At 51.5% G+C, this 17,372-nt stretch overlaps 1 protein-coding gene across 4 annotated transcripts in view; it reads right to left on the reverse strand.

Moving 5' to 3' along the window:
• The window catches only part of DYNC2H1 (dynein cytoplasmic 2 heavy chain 1), a 525,522-nt gene that overhangs the window by 394,506 nt on the left and 113,644 nt on the right, over window positions 1-17,372 (reverse strand). For all 4 annotated transcript variants that reach the window (XM_073662117.1, XM_073662115.1, XM_073662114.1 and 1 more), the window contains exons 49-50: window positions 16,650-16,898; window positions 515-623 (exon numbers count right to left, since the gene is read on the reverse strand). In XM_073662117.1, the coding sequence (XP_073518218.1) occupies window positions 515-623; window positions 16,650-16,898 (358 nt within the window). The remainder of the gene's footprint in view (window positions 1-514; window positions 624-16,649; window positions 16,899-17,372) is intronic.

Consider the following 17,372-nt stretch of genomic DNA (forward strand, 5'->3'; position numbering starts at 1 on the left):
TTCAAGAATAGTAAAAGAACAAACAAAATTGATTAAGAAATGTTTCAGTCGTGTATCTCTGACTGAGGAGAGACTAAAAGTTTTGCTCAGAAAGAAGAAGAGTTGGTGCTAATTTTTATGGTCTTTACAAAGGGGCATGGCTCACAGGATTCTCTGGGGGGGGTGTCTTTATGCTGCCTTGTAAGCCACACCCACTTGGAAAAGTGGTACAAATTAAAACAAACCAAAAAGGCCTCAATCTCTGAAACTGTATCGCGGATTTAAAAACAAAAAATGGATGATTCACGAGCGCAGCGGGAATAACAGAAGAGCGAAAACTGCCCACCTCTGACCGGTGAGAGGTCCTCTTTAAGTAAGAAAATAAAACTGCCTCTAAAAGTGGACCAAGCCTTTAAGTATCCCCTGAAAACTGCTGCCCATATAAACAAATACAAAACCCTACGGTTTTTAATGAAGCGAGCGAACAGTATACAATGGTGCCGGCCACGATTATGCACCTGACAGATGACCGTACCTGATGACAGCAGGCTGTTGATCATCTCAAGGAACGTTGGATGGACAAAGTGATAATCCTCGAGCAGCAGAACGACTTGCTGTCCATCGATGCCCGCCATCTGCATGACCTGGAGGCAAGGGAACCCTGGTTACATCACGTGATGGGGATGACAAGAGCTCGCTAGTGTGTAATGCTGGAGATCCAGAGAGGACAACCGCTCTGCCCGAGGGCTCAGCGTGGACATCACTGTCCTCTATGGTCATGGGCCAGAAATCTGCTGGATTACACTAAATAACCTGAAAATGTTACCCCAGTTGTTAATATAAGCCTGATAACTTTATAGTACTTACTATACAACATTCTGAGTAATGAAAAAAATGAATTATTTTGCTTTTGTCGCCATTTTCCCAAGACCTGGAACATTCTCATTTTTCGGGATCTGGGGCTCGGTGAGGGCTTATTTTTTGTGCACCGAGCTGCTGTTTTTACTGATACCAATTTAGGGGTAGATACGAAGTTTTGATCGCCCGTTATTGCATTTTACTGCAGTGTTGCTGTGAACAAAAAAACCCTTAATTCTGGTGTTTTGATTTTTTTCTCGTTACACCGTTTACCGATCGGATTAATTTATTTTATATTTTGACAGATCTGGCGGTGCTAAAGGCAGTAATAAAAAATAAAGAGGGATTTTTGGTACTCACCGTAAAATCTCTTTCTTGGAGCCTTCATTGGGGGACACAGGACCAGGGGTGTATGCTGCTGTCGCTAGGAGGTTGACACTATGCAAAAAAAGGAAAATGGCTCCTCCTCCGCAGTATGCACCCGCCTACAGGCACCAAGCTCACCAGTTAGTGGCTAGAGCAGTAGGAGAAGCACAAAATAACCAACTATGTAATGCCCAATGGGGCACAACCGTGAAAACTGAATGAGATGCCCAACAGGGCCAACTGGACATATGCCCAAAATCAGGGAGGGTACTGTGTCCCCCAATGAAGGCTCCAAGAAAGAGATTTTACGGTGAGTACCAAAAATCCCTCTTTCTCTATCGCTTCATTGGGGGACACAGGACCATGGGACGTCCCAAAGCAGTCCCTTGGGTGGGAGAACACTAGATAGTCACAGACTAGGTCAGACTGCGGCAACCGCCGCCTGCAGGACCTTCCGTCCAAGACTGGCATCAGCCGAAGAATAAGTGTGGACCTTGTAAAACCTTGAAAAGGTGTGGAGTGAAGACCATGTTGCAGCCTTACAGATTTGAGAGGCCGAAGCCTGATGGCGGACCGCCCAAGAGGCCCCCTGGCGGAGTGAGCCCTTACTCCCGGAGGGGGAGGTTTGTCCGAGATGCGATATGCCTCCAAAATGGTCGAAAGTATCCAACGGGCAATGGTTGAATTGGAAGCAGGAAGACCTTGCGATGCCCTTCAGGAATGACAAACAGGGCATCCGAACGCTGGAGGGAGGCCGTTCTAGAAAGGTACACACGTAGAGCTCTGACCAGGTCCAGTTTGTGCAGGGACTTCTCCCGTGGATGCACTGGAGCCGGGCAAAAGTAAGGCAAAACAATGTCCTCATTAATGTGAAAAGAGGAGACACTTTCGGCAAAAAGGAAGGCACTGGCCTGAGCACTACCTTGTCCTGATGGAAGACCAGAAAAGGCGACCGAGAAGAGAGGGCTGCGAGCTCTGCAACCCTCCTAATTGAGGTAACCGCTACCAGAAAAGCCACCTTCCAGGAGAGAAGAGAGGCTGAGATGTCCTGAATGCGTTCAAACGGGGGCTGTTGTAGAACGCTTAGGACCATATTAAGGTCCCATGGGTCCACTGGAGGGCGATAAGGAGGCGCCAAGTGGGCCACCCCTTGTAGAAACGTCTTGACCTGAGGACGGCCAGCCAAGCTGCGTTGGAAAAGAATGGACAAGGCCGAAACATTGCCTTTGAGAGTGCTAAGAGAGAGTCCCGCCTCCAGGCCAGACTGAAGAAAGGCCAAAATGACCGGTAAGGAAAAAGACATGGGAGCCAGCTGATTTTGTTCGCAGTGACGAAAAAAGGCTCTCCAGGTTCTGTGGTATATGCGTGAGGTAGCGGGTTTTCTGGCGTTAATTAGGGTCTGAATGACGTTGTCAGTAAAACCCGCCTTCTTCAACACCGCGGCCTCAACGGCCATACCATTAAATTCAGAGAACGAGAACTCTGATGAAGAAAAGGCCCTTGAGAGAGAAGATCCGGACGGTTTGGCAGTCTCCAGGGGAAGTCGACGAGCAGGTTTACTAGATCTGCGTACCAGACTCGTCTGGGCCAATCCGGGGCTACTAGAATTACCGGTACTCCTTCTGTCTTGATCTTTTTGATGACTCGAGGGATCAAAGGTAGAGGGGGAAAGAGGTAGGGCAGCTGGAACTGTGACCTTGATATGACTAGCGCCTCCTGAGCGATCGCTAGCGGATCGCGGGACCGAGCTACAAAGGATGGGACCTTGTGGTTTAACCGAGACGTCATGAGGTCGACGTCCGGCGTGCCCCACCGTAAGCAGATTTGGTGAAACACCTCGGGATGGAGAGACCATTCTCCTGAGGCAAGGCCCTGCCGACTGAAGATGTCGGCCGCCCAATTGTCGACCCCTGGGATGTGGACTGCTGAGATTGCTGGAACTGTCTTCTCGGCCCAAACTAGCACTCTTGCCACCTCTCTTAAAGCGGGCTTGCTGCGCGTTCCTCCTTGATGGTTTATGTATGCCACGGCCGTGGCATTGTTCGATTGTACACGAACTGCTAGGATCTCCTGCCAGTGACGCAACGCCAGGTAAACTGCCCTAACCTCCAAAATGTTCATCGGTAGGGAAACTTCGTGGGGGCTCCACCGGCCCTGCACCGTGTGGTGAAGGAAGACTGTCCCCCAACCGATAAGACTGGCATTGGTGGTGACCACCTGCCAGAGCAGCGGTAGGAATGACCTCCCGGGTCTGAAGGAAGAAGGGCGGGACCACCAGGTTAGAGACCCTCTCACTTGACGAGGTAACCTGATGCGTCGATCTAGAGACGACGGGTTCTTGTCCCAAGCTGAGAGAAGGGCTAGTTTTAGAGGCCGGGTATGGAACTGGGCAAACGGCACTGCTTCCATGGCTGCCACCATTTTTCCCAGTACACTCATGCATAGACGAAGAGAGTGTGGACTTGGGTTGGAGAGAAGGTGGATCCCATGCTGTAGAGAGTATATCTTTTCCCTCGGAAGGAGGACCCGGGCACGGGTCATGTCGAATTGCATCCCTAGAAAGGTAAAGCGTTGGGATGGGACCAGGGAGGATTTGTCTGTGTTGATCAACCAGCCTAAGTGGGAGAGTGTGTTCAAGGTGATCTGGAGGCTGTGGAGACAGTCCCTGAACGTGGGGCCTTTGATTAACAGGTCGTCGAAGTAGGGAATGATTACAATTCCCCTTGTTCGAAGAATGGCCATGACTGTCGCCATTACTTTCGTGAACTGGTAATGTGCGTTCTGGAAGGAAAAGCAAAGGAACTTCTGATGTGATGCGCAGATTGGGATGTGAAGATACGCGTCCTGAATTTCCACTGAACATAGATATTCCTCGGTTTCCATCGAGGCTATTACCGACCTGAAGGACTCCATCCTGAACTGCCGGATGCGTACTTGTTGGTTTAGCTGTTTGAGATCCAGAATCGGACGTAGTGAGCCGTCCTTTTTTGGAACAACGAAAAGATTGGGGAAAAAAACGGAAAATCTTTCCTGAAAGGGGACGGGGACTATGACTCTTGAGCACAGAAGGGAGGCGATGGCCTGAAGGAAACCAGGAAACAGAGATGGTTGAGGAGGGCGGGACCTGAGGAATCGTGTTCCTGGGCTGGAGTTGAATTAGATTTTGTAGCCGGAGGTAACAATCTCCTTGACCCAGGCATCCTTTATCGCCGAGAGCCAAGAGTCTCGGAACAGAAGCAGACGGCCGTGCACCCTGGGAGAAGTCCCAGGTGGGAGTGACCCGTCATGCTGAGGAAAACCTGTTTGATCGTGATCGGGACTCAAAGGACTTGGAGCAGCGACCCTTTGGGCGCCAGTTAGGAGTGGGCCTAAAGGAAGGCTTACGTCTTTCCCGCTGTGCTAGAGTACGGTCCTGTTGAGAGGAGGGGTTCGGTTGAGCGAACTGACGAAAGGACCGGAACTGAAGGGAACGTCTCCTAGGAAAAGGGCGTTTTGGTCTGGGCTGGAGAAGGGAGGTGCTCTTGCCCCAGCGGCATCAGAGATGATCTGGTCTAACTTAGACCCAAACAGCCTTGAAAAGGGAGATTAGTTAGAGATCTTTTGGAAGCCCGGTCGGCGCTCAAAGCCTTAAGCCAAAGAATTCTACGTAAGGCAATAAGATTGCTAGAGACCCGGGCTGAGCATGCAGCGCCGTCGAGGGACGCAGTGAGTAGATATTTCGCTGCGTGGCCGATTTGATCCACTAACTCGGCCAGATCATCCAGGGAGGCCCCCGTTAGGATGCCCTGCCTGAGCTGTTTGGCCCATGCGGACACCGCTTTAGATACCCAAGTTGAGGCGAAGGAAGGGCAAAGGGAGGTGCCAGCAGCCTCAAAGGCTGATTTAGCCAGGGCCTTAACCTGTCTATCTGTAGTATCTTTAAGGGAGGAGCTGTCCGGAAGAGACAGCACCGTCTTGGCTGAGAGGCGAGAGACAGGAGGATCCACAGCTGGGGACTCCGTCCATTTACTGATAAGGTCGTGGTTAAACGGGTATAGCATGTTTAACTGTTTTTTTCCTGTAAAGCGCTTTTCTGGATGCTCCCACTGCTTTTGAAAAACACCGTCAAATTCTGCATGGTTGGAGAAAGTGCGTGCGGGACGCTTAATTCTTTTGAAAGAAACTGAGTAGTCCTGAGAAGGGCTCTCATCCTCTTTAACATGCAGAGTCTGATTGACGGCCGTTATAAGGCTGTCAATCATGTCCTGGATCTTGGAATACTGGTCTGAGTCGGAACCAGAGTCTGAATCTGATGCAGAGTTAGATCCCATGGCGACTTCCGGGTAAGAGGTGTGAGACGCCGGGGGCATCTTGGAGTCTGGAGAGCTGGAGGATGAGCTTGTGTGAGTACGTTTCTGAGAACGTGCTCTCAGTCTGCCCCTGTGAGGAGGGGGCAGGGGTGCCTGCAAATCGTCTGTGGGGACGTTCGGAGCACTGGTGGCCGTGGATAACATAGGCAAGCGTTCTGGTAAGCGTTCTAAGACCTGCACCAGAGAGTGAGATACCTTGGTGAGGTCAGAGACAGATTGGGACATAGCAACAGCCCACTCCGGAGGGGAGGGAGTTCCTTTGTCCTGGGCGGCAGGGGAATCCTGGGGTGCCAGCATGGCGGGAGGATTGCAGGTCGAGCAGAAAGCTGTTGTGAGACCCGCGGGCCACTTAGTACAGGCGTAGTATGTGACAATGTGAGAGGGAAGGACCGAGAGCTCCCTGGGTTTGGACATATGTGCCTGACCAGGGATACTGCAGGGGGGGGCGGCTGTGGGCAGGAAAGGGTGTGGGTCGGTGTTAAGACAGAGCCTACCCGATCCTGAAGAAAAACATGGTCCCGTGTCCCCCAACGGAACTCCGGAGGTGAGTCTGGAGCGAGTCACTGCTGGAAGACAGAGTAGGTGCTGCCGGAAGAGGATCTGCAGTAAGGCAGAGTAATGGCGTCGGCGTAGGGGAGGAGTAAAGTAAGCTGCCCTGATGACAAGGAGTGCTGAGGCTCTGATAGGCGGATGGGAAGGGGGCGGGCTAGAAAGACCCGACCTGATAGGTCCGCGGGAAGCCCGAGGGCGTGGCGGAAGCGTCATCGTGCTCCTCGGCCCTGGTTGTTCGATGTCGGAGGGGCGTATACCCCCGGAGACACCCCCCGACGGAGAAAAGCGAGGGCAGAATTGCCGCGCAAAATGGGAAGGAGGGAGGGAGCAGAAGATGTGGGCGTGACCCGGGAAGCGCTGTAGAGTAAGAGCCATTTTTGGTGGGAGGGGGCGGCAACGCTGAGGAACTGGGAACTGCGACTGAGAGACGGTAAGAAATACCTCTCTGTGCTCTTAGGATCCCGATACGTCTTCTTCCTCTTTCCCTCTGGAGGATGGTCTCAGGATGTCCTCCGTGGAAAAGGGGGGATCCTGGCTTTTCCTCCTTCCCGCACTGTCCGGTCCTGGACAGTGCAGGAGACGGTGTCAACCCCAGAATCTGGGGGAAGGTCACCCGCAGGGACCACCGTCTCCCTCCCAGGCCGCTCCGAGGAGGGGGCTGGGGTGGGGAACAGGCAAGGACTGGCCACCAGAAATCACCCTGAGACACCCTGAGGTGACAGGGGATAGGTCCTGCCCAGCGGGTCCGAGAGTGGGCGATGTGGGGGATGCCACACTGCTCTCTCGGTCGCTTGTGAGATGGGTTAACAGGGGACGTAGTGTTCCCTGTAAGCCCTGAAGAGCTGTATCTGAAAAAGAAAGAACAAACATTAATAAAACACAACAAGGTTGGATCTGTTAGGATCCAGGTCTACCTCCTACAGACACTAAGCTTAAACTGGTGAGCTTGGTGCCTGTAGGCGGGTGCATACTGCGGAGGAGGAGACATTTTTCCTTTTTGCCTAGTGTCAACCTCCTAGCGACAGCAGCATACACCCATGGTCCTGTGTCCCCCAATGAAGCGATAGAGAAATACACATATTTGGTAATTGTTTTATTTTTAATGGGGAAAAAAGGGGTGATTTGAACTTGTTTTTTTTTTATAGTTTTAATTTTTTTTTTACTTTTTACAGTATTTAATAGTCCCCTTAGGGGACTTGAAGCTGCGATCATTCCATCACCTGTGCTATGAATAGCTAAAATCACAATGTCCACGGGCCAGCGTTTACAGGAAGGTCATAATAACAGGCATGGGAGTCATCGGCAGACACCCGGCTGTCGTGACAACCCAGTGGCACCCCGCGATCATACCAAGGGGGGCGCCGATGGATGGGAGGAACGACGCGCTCCCAGCTGGCAGGTGTTAAATGCAGCTGCCAGAGATTGACAGCGCTTTTAACAGGTTAACAGACGCGGGTGGATAGACGTGCCACCCGCGGGATTTAGAGGTACTGATTAAATCAGATATCAAGTGCGGGGAAAGATGCGGGTTCAGCGCATGAGCCCACATCAAAGGCAGGGAGCCGACATATAACGTACCGGTACATCATATGTTGGTGAGGGGTTAAAGGAATATAAGCGCAAAAACAACCGGAGAAAGTATTTCATTGAATTACGCATTTCAGGCTCTTACTGCCCTTAGTCATAGTGTGAAAGAGCCTGAAATGCGTAACTCAGTGAATACTTTCTCTGGTGGTTTTATAGTTTGTACATTCCTTGAAGTTAGAAGAAAATAAAGTGCTTTTCATATGCTGATGCTGGAGATAATTGTTATAGCCTTCCCTGTATGTTCGGTGTCTGGAAGACGTTTCATATTCTACTTAGAACAATTAAAAGAGGTTACCCCAGAAAAAAATGTTTTTGTACTAAAAGCAGTGGAATGCTGTAAATAGCTGCTTTAAATGTTTCACTTCCATTGGTCCATTGGTCAGGCTGGGGTGTCCTCTGGGCAGAAGCAGTCTCCTTCTCCCTCTGGCAGCTGACAATATAATCCCTTCTTACTTTCCCTGCTGCAGAAGGAGCCTTCTCAGCTGTAATGTATCACAGGGTCACCGCTTCCAGAGAGACTGAGCATGTGTGGATGTGCACAGTGCTACTCGCTTTGAACACCAGGTGGCGCCGTTCTACATGTATGTAAATGTCCAAACTCTTCGCTGGATTGTTTATTAGCAGCAAGTAAATGGCAAATCTCCTACATTTGTTTCTGATACAGAAGATGAGCGCAAAATTAAAAGGTGGAGAAACTCCTTTCATGTGGTTGGGCATTCAGCTTCAACACATTTACATAGAAGACTAAACAACACCTTTATACTGTTACAACATCCAGTGTTTGTGCGAGTTGTCACACAACCTTGGAATCCACTTGATTTATTGCTTTCCCTGTGATAAAATTGTGTATTAGGTGCCAAAGCAAACAGCCTTTTCACAGAGCAAGAGAAAAGGGTCTCTGGAGTCACCTGTTGCCACCAAGCCAAAGCAGAATCTTCTTTCCAAAAGGAAATTGCCTCCATTTACAGAGTGCTGTTTAAGAGTTATTGCTCCTCATCAGTGCAGAGTAGGAGCAAAGATGGCTGGGTGAAAGGCCTTCATGGTCTAAGGGAGTAAAGAGTCTCCAGTTTTGGAAAACCCCTCATCCCTGACTACAATTAACTTAGAAAAAACAAAACAATGTAATAAAATGTGCGTTACTCACCCTCCTTGGGTCCATCATGAAGTCTCTGACTCCTGGTATCTGTTATTGATAGCTTAGCGGCTCTGCCCGAGCAGACGTATCGATCTGTTGAGTTGACTGACTGGCTTCAGCGCAGTCACCGTGACGTCAACGCTGCAGACAATAACCGAGATCGGGAGCGGCGGCAAAGACTCAGCAATGGCCCCGGGGAGAGTGAGTAAAGGAGAGAGCTAAACTGGAATAGGGAGACCTAGAGGCCACCAGAGAATAGGGGTCTCTGCCATCGCAAAATAGGGGTCACTGCCACCGCAAAATAGGGGTCACTGCCACCGCAAAATAGGGGTCTCTGTTGACACCTACTGGAAGTAGCACTCCTAATCTAAAACCAGGATGGCAGGTGCCTGGAATACATTTTCCCTTCCGCTTGCACAGACATTAGTTTTGCACATGGATTATTACTAGTTGTCTTCTACACCAGGGGTAGGTAATTACTTTTCCCGAGGGGCCACATGAGAGACCGTGACTGTTGGGGAGGGCCGAATCAACAGGCTGAAATTAATTCTGCTCAATATTAATATTAACATATTAATAATTATTATATTATTAATGATTATATTAATATTAATTGGATCAATTAATATTGAGCAGAATTAAGTGTTCTGACATCCCCATATATACAGAATGAGCCCCGCACAGCCTCCCTATATACAGCATGAGCCCTGCACAGCCTCCCTATATACAGCATGAGCTCCACACAGCCTCCCTATATACAGCATGAGCCCCACACAGCCTCCCTATATACAGCATGAGCGCCACACAGCCTCCCTATATACAGCATGAGCCCCACACAGCCTCTCTATATACAGCATGAGCCCCACACAGCCTCCCTATATACAGCATGAGCCCTGCACAGCCTCCCTATATACAGCATGAGCCCTGCACAGCCTCCCTATATACAGCATGAGCCCCACAGAGCCTCCCTATATACAGCATGAGCCCTGCACAGCCTCCCTATATACAGCATGAGCCCCCCACACAGCCTCCCTATATACAGCATGAGCCCCGCACAGCCTCCCTATATACAGCATGAGCCCTGCACAGCCTCCCTATATACAGCATGAGCCCTGCACAGCCTCCCTATATACAGCATGAGCCCCACAGAGCCTCCCTATATACAGCATGAGCCCTGCACAGCCTCCCTATATACAGCATGAGCCCCGCACAGCCTCCCTATATACAGCATGAGCCCTGCACAGCCTCCCTATATACAGCATGAGCCCCCCACAGAGCCTCCCTATATACAGCATGAGCCCCGCACAGCCTCCCTATATACAGCATGAGCCCTGCACAGCCTCCCTATATACAGCATGAGCCCCCCACAGAGCCTCCCTATATACAGCATGAGCCCCGCACAGCCTCCCTATATACAGCATGAGCCCTGCACAGCCTCCCTATATACAGCATGAGCCCCCCACAGAGCCTCCCTATATACAGCATGAGCCCCACACAGCCTCCCTATATACAGCATGAGCCCCACACAGCCTCTCTATATACAGCATGAGCCCCACACAGCCTCCCTATATACAGCATGAGCCCCACACAGCCTCCCTATATACAGCATGAGCCCCACACAGCCTCCCTATATACAGCATGAGCTCCACACAGCCTCCCTATATACAGCATGAGCCCCACACAGCCTCTCTATATACAGCATGAGCCCCACACAGCCTCCCTATATACAGCATGAGCTCCACACAGCCTCCCTATATAAAGCATGAGCCCCACACAGCCTCCATATACACCCCATGAGCCCCACAGCCTCCCTATATACAGCATGAGCCCCACACAGCCTCCATATACACCCCATGAGCCCCACACAGCCTCCCTATATACAGCATGAGCTCCACACAGCCTCTGTATATACAGCATGAGCCCCACACAGCCCCCCTATCTACAGCATGAGCCCCACACAGCCTCCCTATATACAGCATGAGCCCCACACAGCCTCCCTATATACAGCATGAGCCCCACACAGCCTCCCTATATACAGCATGAGCCCCACACAGCCTCCCTATATACAGCATGAGCCCCACACAGCCTCCCTATATACAGCATGAGCACCACACAGCCTCCCTATATACAGCATGAGCACCACACAGCCTCCCTATATACAGCATGAGCCCCACACAGCTTCGCTATATACAGCATGAGCCCCACACAGCCTCCTATATACAGCACGAGCCCCACACAGCCTCCCTATATACAGCACGAGCCCCACACAGCCTCCCTATATACAGCATGAGCCCCACAGCCTCCATATACACAGCATGAGCCCCACACAGCCTCCCTATATACAGCATGAGCCCCACACAGCCTCCTATATACAGCACGAGCCCCACACAGCCTCCCTATATACAGCACGAGCCCCACACAGCCTCCCTATATACAGCACGAGCCCCACACAGCCTCCCTATATACAGCATGAGCCCCACACAGCCTCCCTATATACAGCATGAGCCCCACACAGCCTCCCTATATACAGCATGAGCCCCACACAGCCTCCATATACACCGCATGAGCCCCACACAGCCTCCCTATATACAGCATGAGCCCCACACAGCCTCCCTATATACAGCATGAGCCCCACACAGCCTCCCTATATACAGCATGAGCCCCGCACAGCCTCCCTATATACAGCATGAGCCCCACACAGCCTCCCTATATACAGCATGAGCCCTGCACAGCCTCCCTATATACAGCATGAGCCCTGCACAGCCTCCCTATATACAGCATGAGCCCTGCACAGCCTCCCTATATACAGCATGAGCCCCCCACAGAGCCTCCCTATATACAGCATGAGCCCCGCACAGCCTCCCTATATACAGCATGAGCCCCGCACAGCCTCCCTATATACAGCATGAGCCCCGCACAGCCTCCCTATATACAGCATGAGCCCCACACAGCCTCCCTATATACAGCATGAGCCCCACACAGCCTCCCTATATACAGCATGAGCCCCACACAGCCTCCCTATATACAGCATGAGCCCTGCACAGCCTCCCTATATACAGCATGAGCCCCACAGAGCCTCCCTATATACAGCATGAGCTCCACACAGCCTCCCTATATACAGCATGAGCCCCACACAGCCTCTCTATATACAGCATGAGCCCCACACAGCCTCCCTATATACAGCATGAGCTCCACACAGCCTCCCTATATAAAGCATGAGCCCCACACAGCCTCCATATACACCCCATGAGCCCCACACAGCCTCCCTATATACAGCATGAGCCCCACACAGCCTCCATATACACCCCATGAGCCCCACACAGCCTCCCTATATACAGCATGAGCTCCACACAGCCTCTGTATATACAGCATGAGCCCCACACAGCCCCCCTATCTACAGCATGAGCCCCACACAGCCTCCCTATCTACAGCATGAGCCCCACACAGCCTCCCTATATACAGCATGAGCCCCACACAGCCTCCCTATATACAGCATGAGCCCCCCACAGAGCCTCCCTATATACAGCATGAGCCCCGCACAGCCTCCCTATATACAGCATGAGCCCCGCACAGCCTCCCTATATACAGCATGAGCCCCACACAGCCTCCCTATATACAGCATGAGCCCCACACAGCCTCCCTATATACAGCATGAGCCCCACACAGCCTCCCTATATACAGCATGAGCCCTGCAGCCTCCCTATATACAGCATGAGCCCCACAGAGCCTCCCTATATACAGCATGAGCCCTGCACAGCCTCCCTATATACAGCATGAGCTCCACACAGCCTCCCTATATACAGCATGAGCCCCACACAGCCTCTCTATATACAGCATGAGCCCCACACAGCCTCCCTATATACAGCATGAGCTCCACACAGCCTCCCTATATAAAGCATGAGCCCCACACAGCCTCCATATACACCCCATGAGCCCCACACAGCCTCCCTATATACAGCATGAGCCCCACACAGCCTCCATATACACCCCATGAGCCCCACACAGCCTCCCTATATACAGCATGAGCTCCACACAGCCTCTGTATATACAGCATGAGCCCCACACAGCCCCCCTATCTACAGCATGAGCCCCACACAGCCTCCCTATATACAGCATGAGCCCCACACAGCCTCCCTATATACAGCATGAGCCCCACACAGCCTCCCTATATACAGCATGAGCCCCACACAGCCTCCCTATATACAGCATGAGCTCCACACAGCCTCCCTATATACAGCATGAGCCCCACACAGCCTCCCTATATACAGCATGAGCCCCACACAGCCTTCCTATATACAGCATGAGCCCCACACAGCTTCGCTATATACAGCATGAGCCCCACAGCCTCCTATATACAGCACGAGCCCCACACAGCCTCCCTATATACAGCACGAGCCCCACACAGCCTCCCTATATACAGCATGAGCCCCACAGCCTCCATATACACAGCATGATCCCCACACAGCCTCCCTATATACAGCATGAGCCCCACACAGCCTCCTATATACAGCACGAGCCCCACACAGCCTCCCTATATACAGCACGAGCCCCACACAGCCTCCTTATATACAGCACGAGCCCCACACAGCCTCCCTATATACAGCATGAGCCCCACACAGCCTCCCTATATACAGCATGAGCCCCACACAGCCTCCCTATATACAGCATGAGCCCCACACAGCCTCCATATACACCGCATGAGCCCCACACAGCCTCCCTATATACAGCATGAGCCCCACACAGCCTCCCTATATACAGCATGAGCCCCACACAGCCTCCCTATATACAGCATAAGCCCCGCACAGCCTCCCTATATACAGCATGAGCCCCGCACAGCCTCCCTATATACAGCATGAGCCCCGCACAGCCTCCCTATATACAGCATGAGCCCCACACAGCCTCCCTATATACAGCATGAGCCCCACAGAGCCTCCCTATATACAGCATGAGCCCCGCACAGCCTCCCTATATACAGCATGAGCCCTGCACAGCCTCCCTATATACAGCATGAGCCCTGCACAGCCTCCCTATATACAGCATGAGCCCCACAGAGCCTCCCTATATACAGCATGAGCCCTGCACAGCCTCCCTATATACAGCATGAGCCCCCCATAGAGCCTCCCTATATACAGCATGAGCCCCGCACAGCCTCCCTATATACAGCATGAGCCCTGCACAGCCTCCCTATATACAGCATGAGCCCCCCACAGAGCCTCCCTATATACAGCATGAGCCCCACACAGCCTCCCTATATACAGCATGAGCCCCACACAGCCTCTCTATATACAGCATGAGCCCCACACAGCCTCCCTATATACAGCATGAGCCCCACACAGCCTCCCTATATACAGCATGAGCCCCACACAGCCTCCCTATATACAGCATGAGCTCCACACAGCCTTCCTATATACAGCATGAGCCCCACACAGCCTCCCTATATACAGCATGAGTCCCACACAGCCTCCCTATATACAGCATGAGCCCCACACAGCCTCCCTATATAAAGCATGAGCCCCACACAGCCTCCATATACACCCCATGAGCCCCACACAGCCTCCCTATATACAGCATGAGCCCCACACAGCCTCCATATACACCCCATGAGCCCCACACAGCCTCCCTATATACAGCATGAGCTCCACACAGCCTCTGTATATACAGCATGAGCCCCACACAGCCTCTGTATATACAGCATGAGCCCCACACAGCCTCCCTATCTACAGCATGAGCCCCACACAGCCTCCCTATATACAGCATGAGCCCCACACAGCCTCCCTATATACAGCATGAGCCCCACACAGCCTCCCTATATACAGCATGAGCCCCACACAGCCTCCCTATATACAGCATGAGCCCCACACAGCCTCCCTATATACAGCATGAGCTCCACACAGCCTCCCTATATACAGCATGAGCCCCACACAGCCTCCCTATATACAGCATGAGCCCCACACAGCTTCGCTATATACAGCATGAGCCCCACACAGCCTCCTATATACAGCACGAGCCCCACACAGCCTCCCTATATACAGCACGAGCCCCACACAGCCTCCCTATATACAGCATGAGCCCCACAGCCTCCATATACACAGCATGAGCCCCACACAGCCTCCCTATATACAGCATGAGCCCCACACAGCCTCCTATATACAGCACGAGCCCCACACAGCCTCCCTATATACAGCACGAGCCCCACACAGCCTCCCTATATACAGCATGAGCCCCACACAGCCTCCCTATATACAGCATGAGCCCCACACAGCCTCCCTATATACAGCATGAGCCCCACACAGCCTCCATATACACCGCATGAGCCCCACACAGCCTCCCTATATACAGCATGAGCCCCACACAGCCTCCCTATATACAGCATAAGCCCCACACAGCCTCCCTATATACAGCATGAGCCCCGCACAGCCTCCCTATATACAGCATGAGCCCCGCACAGCCTCCCTATATACAGCATGAGCCCCGCACAGCCTCCCTATATACAGCATGAGCCCCGCACAGCCTCCCTATATACAGCATGAGCCCCGCACAGCCTCCCTATATACAGCATGAGCCCCACACAGCCTCCCTGTATACAGCATGAGCCCCACACAGCCTCCCTGTATACAGCATGAGCCCCACACAGCCTCCCTGTATACAGCATGAGCCCCACACAGCCTCCCTGTATACAGCATGAGCCCCACACAGCCTCCCTATATACAGCATGAGCCCCACACAGCCTCCCTATATACAGCATGAGCACCACACAGCCTCCGTATATACAGCGTGAGCCCCACACAGCCTCCCTATATACAGCATGAGCCCCACACAGCTTCGCTATATACAGCATGAGCCCCACACAGCCTCCCTATATACAGCATGAGCCCCACACAGCCTCCCTATATAGAGCATGAGCCCCACACAGCCTCTGTATATACAGCATGAGAGCCCCCCCAATGTCCAGCCAAACATCCCGTACACATAAAGACCACCACATACTTACTTTGCTCCGTTCCCCTGGCGCTCTGGCTCCGCTGAGTCTGCTCGTCTGCGATGATATGACGTCATCACGTCAGATATTTCTCACGCTAATTGGTGGAAGAAGGGGCCCCTCCTCCCCCAATGCATTCACCGGGGAGGCAGATTCACCGCAGATGGAGACAGCGGTGACGGCGTGCGGGCAGGGAAGGGCACAGTGCGGCCCGTGGGCCACATCCAGCCCTCTGGCTGTTCCAGTCTGGCCGCACTTTGGTTAAGTCTATTCTACAGTGAAGTCTTTGTTAAATATCACTATGTCTATTTTAGCAAATTGAGAATTCTTCATAAGACACTTTTGGAGCAGATTCACTGTTGTTCCTCTGTTATTCCTCCTGTAAATTTGAGAATAAATGAACATGCAGGTGTTACCAGTGAGGGCTGTGTCCCCCCACATAGTCAGACCCTGTCCAATCAGTGGTGACTGTGCAGTGACGCACTCTACGACACACCCATGTGTCAATCTAGGAAATACAGAGAAACGAACATGATTGCCATCAAGTGACATCCACTTCTCCTTCAAAAGGATGTCGTCACTCAATCAAATGGCACCGAATCCTGCCCTAATGACCATGGAGTCTAGTCTCCTAAAATACCCAATTGTCCTCATCACAGAGAATAATTTATATACTATGTGTCGAACATAGAAAAGAGAGGGAACACTCTACTCATAAAGCCAGAAGACCACATGGAAGATGGGGCGAAAAGGAGGACGAAATACAGACAAGACTGAGGGATTCTGTGATACTGTGAGGTTTCCATGTTCCTTTGGATTGGGTGATGAGATGGCGTTGGATTACCTGCTTCAGGTCGTTCTTGAAGTGTTTAAGTTCATATCCTCTGGAGATCTTGGGGGTGAAGAGCATCGCTCCGTGCATGTGGGTGACGAGAGAAGTGACCGTTCTACGGCCGACACCGCTCCTCCCAGCCAGAAGAAGGGATCCACCGGGAAAGCTCAGCACGCGATCTACACGAGACATGAAATCCAAAACTTCATGGAACAGGAGAATATCCAAGTCTCGGTTATCGCGGCTGAACTGTATAACACCCTGAAAGAAAACATTACAAGTATGGGGAATGGAAGGATTTACTACAAGAGACGCGTCAGGAGAGTCGCAGAACAGAGGAAGCATAAAAAGTGACAGGAGATGAAATGATAAAACATTTCTCAAATACATGTCATTAGTAAATCTGATGAATTCATTATCACAGGGGCACAAGTTTGTCTCTCACTTTACTGACTGAGAGGGGGGAGCCAATGGTATACATCATTGGGGTGACAAAGTGGAGCCTTGTGCTCAGATCTGGCAGGATTTGGTTTATTTTTTTCAGAGTCTATTTACTCATTTTCTTCATAAATTTACCAAAAGAAAATAAAAAAAATAATAATAATTTAATAATGCTTCCCAATGCAAATCAAATTGATCTTTCCACCTGCCAAGAGCCCAAGCTTTAATATATACAGAACTTTCTTATGTACATGTCCCCAAGATCAAGGAGGAGGATACAGCTGCTTCTAAAGG

This window comes from Phyllobates terribilis, unplaced genomic scaffold (genome assembly GCF_046119375.1).
Source record: "Phyllobates terribilis strain yellow unplaced genomic scaffold, ASM4611937v1 Scaffold_2__4_contigs__length_985480577, whole genome shotgun sequence".
NCBI classification, from domain to species: Eukaryota; Metazoa; Chordata; class Amphibia; order Anura; family Dendrobatidae; genus Phyllobates; species Phyllobates terribilis.